A 2,085-nucleotide genomic window follows, 5' to 3' on the forward strand; every position below is an offset into this window, starting at 1 on the left:
TCTGGCAGACATACATACATAGGAAGTAGTGAAGGGGAAACTGTTATACCTTTTCAATTTCATTTCCAACAGGTTTAATTGTTGACAATTCTTTCGTTTCTCTTTGGCATTCATGAGAAGGGGCGCTCACAATGAGCAACAAGATATGCTCCTGGTAGAAGTATGGAACTTTCCATACACGTCTTTCTAACCTAACCGAACCATAGATTAACTAACAAACTAACTTTATTTAAGTCATAGCAGTACATTTGATGGTAAATAAAGTTGACGCTTCCGCATTTGGAAGTGAATGAATTGTAATAAATTTATGTCAAAAGTAACCAGATTTCGTTTACTTTTTATTGCAACACTAAGCAATCCGATTGCGCGCTAAACTTGAATGGCGTGCGGCATGCTGCTTGTGGCATGTTGCATGCTTTACCGGCCAATTGCAATGTCGTATGGCGAGTGTGAATCTGTTACTTCCGCCAAACTTTGCTGGCAACAATATGCATGGCTAGTGGCGCAACAACAACAAACACTGGCTGGAAGTTTTGGCGCCACGCAAATAAAACCAGTTGGGGTTGACGTAAAAACTTGGACTTGATTGTTATGATCCACACGCTAACAAATATGCTTGTTATTCGATACAAACATAATTAAAGAAAATATCTGCATTTAAATTTTTGAGCATAAAAATCTGTCAACTGTTGTTACGAAACTTGTGAAAGTGATTAGATAAGAGAAAAGTGTGCAAATTTTATTGATAAAATAAATTTTCATGAGCTCTTTTTTGTAATTTGTAAGACTATAATTCCCTTGAATCGTTCATTAGTCACCCCGCTGTTTCTTATTTTTAGTTGCGCAGCGCAAAAACGACACCAATCAGGTGTACGTCACCGAGTCGTGTCTGGAAAAGCCATATCGTTGCCCACATCCCAAAATACAATTCTACCTCTATACGCGCCGCACTCAACAGCATCCCGAATTCATCGATGTGCTGGGCGACAATGCACTCTACTACACCCACTTCAATCCTCGGCATCCCACCAAAATTATAATACACGGCTTCGGTGGCGGCCGCAACAATAGCCCCAGCCCAGATTTGCGTGAAGCCTACTTCACCATAGGCGATTATAATATCATCATTGTAGATTATGCTGATGCGGTGAAGGAGCCCTGCCTCAGTCAAATGGAATGGGCTCCACGCTTTGGCAGCCTATGCATCTCACAGTTGGTCAAGTATTTGGCGCGTCATCCGCGTGGCGTAAAGCCGGATGATTTGCATTTGATCGGTTACAGCGTGGGCGCGCATATTGCCGGACTTATGGCGAACTATTTGAAACCGAGCGAAGGTAAGTTGGGACGCATCACCGCTTTGGATCCGACGATTTTCTTCTATGCGGGCACAAATAATTCGCGTGATTTGGATTCGAGCGATGCTAACTTTGTCGATGTGCTGCACACTGGCGCCGGTATTTTGGGTCAGTGGCACTCGAGTGGACATGCGGACTTCTATGTGAACGGTGGCACGCGGCAGCCGGCCTGCGTGGGTTCACCGACGCTATTTCGTGAGTTTTTGTTAGAATTCCCTCTGCTGAGGCGACTATACATCTTTAATTAATTTTTTTGTCCTACAGAAACGCTGGCCTGTGACCACACGAAGGTCACTCCTTACTTCATTGAGTCGATAACGACGACGCGTGGTTTCTATGCTGGCCCTTGTCCGAATCTTTTCACCTACCTGATAGGTTGGTGTGATCCAAAGGACTCGGAATATGTGCTGATGGGTGAACACGTTTCGCATGAGTAAGTAGTGGTGGAAACGACAGCCACATAATTGAATAAATATGTTTTCAGAGTAAATACGGACGGTTAAGAATTTGTTTTTATAAAATATTTGAAATTGTATAGATCGGAAAAACGAATATATTTTTCTTTCTTTCTTTAGTTGAACTTTAAGATTCAGATAATCACAGTCTATAAACATTGGCTTGAACACAAAACTTCGCTCCCAAGACAGTTTTCTTATCGATTTGGCGTCCTCCACCCGGTTTGCTCTCCAGGAGGGTATTTCACTAGGCAGCTGTTTGTTAAAACTTGCGT

The 2,085-nt window shown here is 42.7% G+C and overlaps 1 protein-coding gene across 1 annotated transcript; it reads left to right on the forward strand.

Moving 5' to 3' along the window:
• Positions 1-433: 433 nt before the first annotated feature.
• LOC118741915 (phospholipase A1 member A) lies at positions 434-1,792 on the forward strand. Its single transcript, XM_036473887.1, has 3 exons — positions 434-568; positions 815-1,550; positions 1,620-1,792. Exons 1-3 carry the CDS (start codon positions 434-436, stop codon positions 1,790-1,792), a joined length of 1,044 nt encoding a protein of 347 aa, XP_036329780.1.
• The last annotated feature ends 293 nt before the right edge of the window (positions 1,793-2,085 follow it).

This window comes from Rhagoletis pomonella, unplaced genomic scaffold (assembly GCF_013731165.1).
Source record: "Rhagoletis pomonella isolate Grant_MI unplaced genomic scaffold, Rhpom_1.0 Rhpom_scaffold_00006, whole genome shotgun sequence".
Taxonomy (NCBI): domain Eukaryota; kingdom Metazoa; phylum Arthropoda; class Insecta; order Diptera; family Tephritidae; genus Rhagoletis; species Rhagoletis pomonella.

What these genes read in the sequence shown, in the direction of transcription:
- LOC118741915 (XM_036473887.1), top strand. Translation starts at nt 434, where the DNA reads ATGTCGTATGGCGAGTGTGAATCTGTTACTTCCGCCAAACTTTGCTGG. An exon ending in TAAAACCAGTTGGGGTTGAC is followed by an intron (nt 569 to 814) that starts GTAAAAACTTGG and finishes ATCGTTCATTAG; the next exon opens with TCACCCCGCTGTTTCTTATT. An exon ending in GGGTTCACCGACGCTATTTC is followed by an intron (nt 1,551 to 1,619) that starts GTGAGTTTTTGT and finishes TTTGTCCTACAG; the next exon opens with AAACGCTGGCCTGTGACCAC.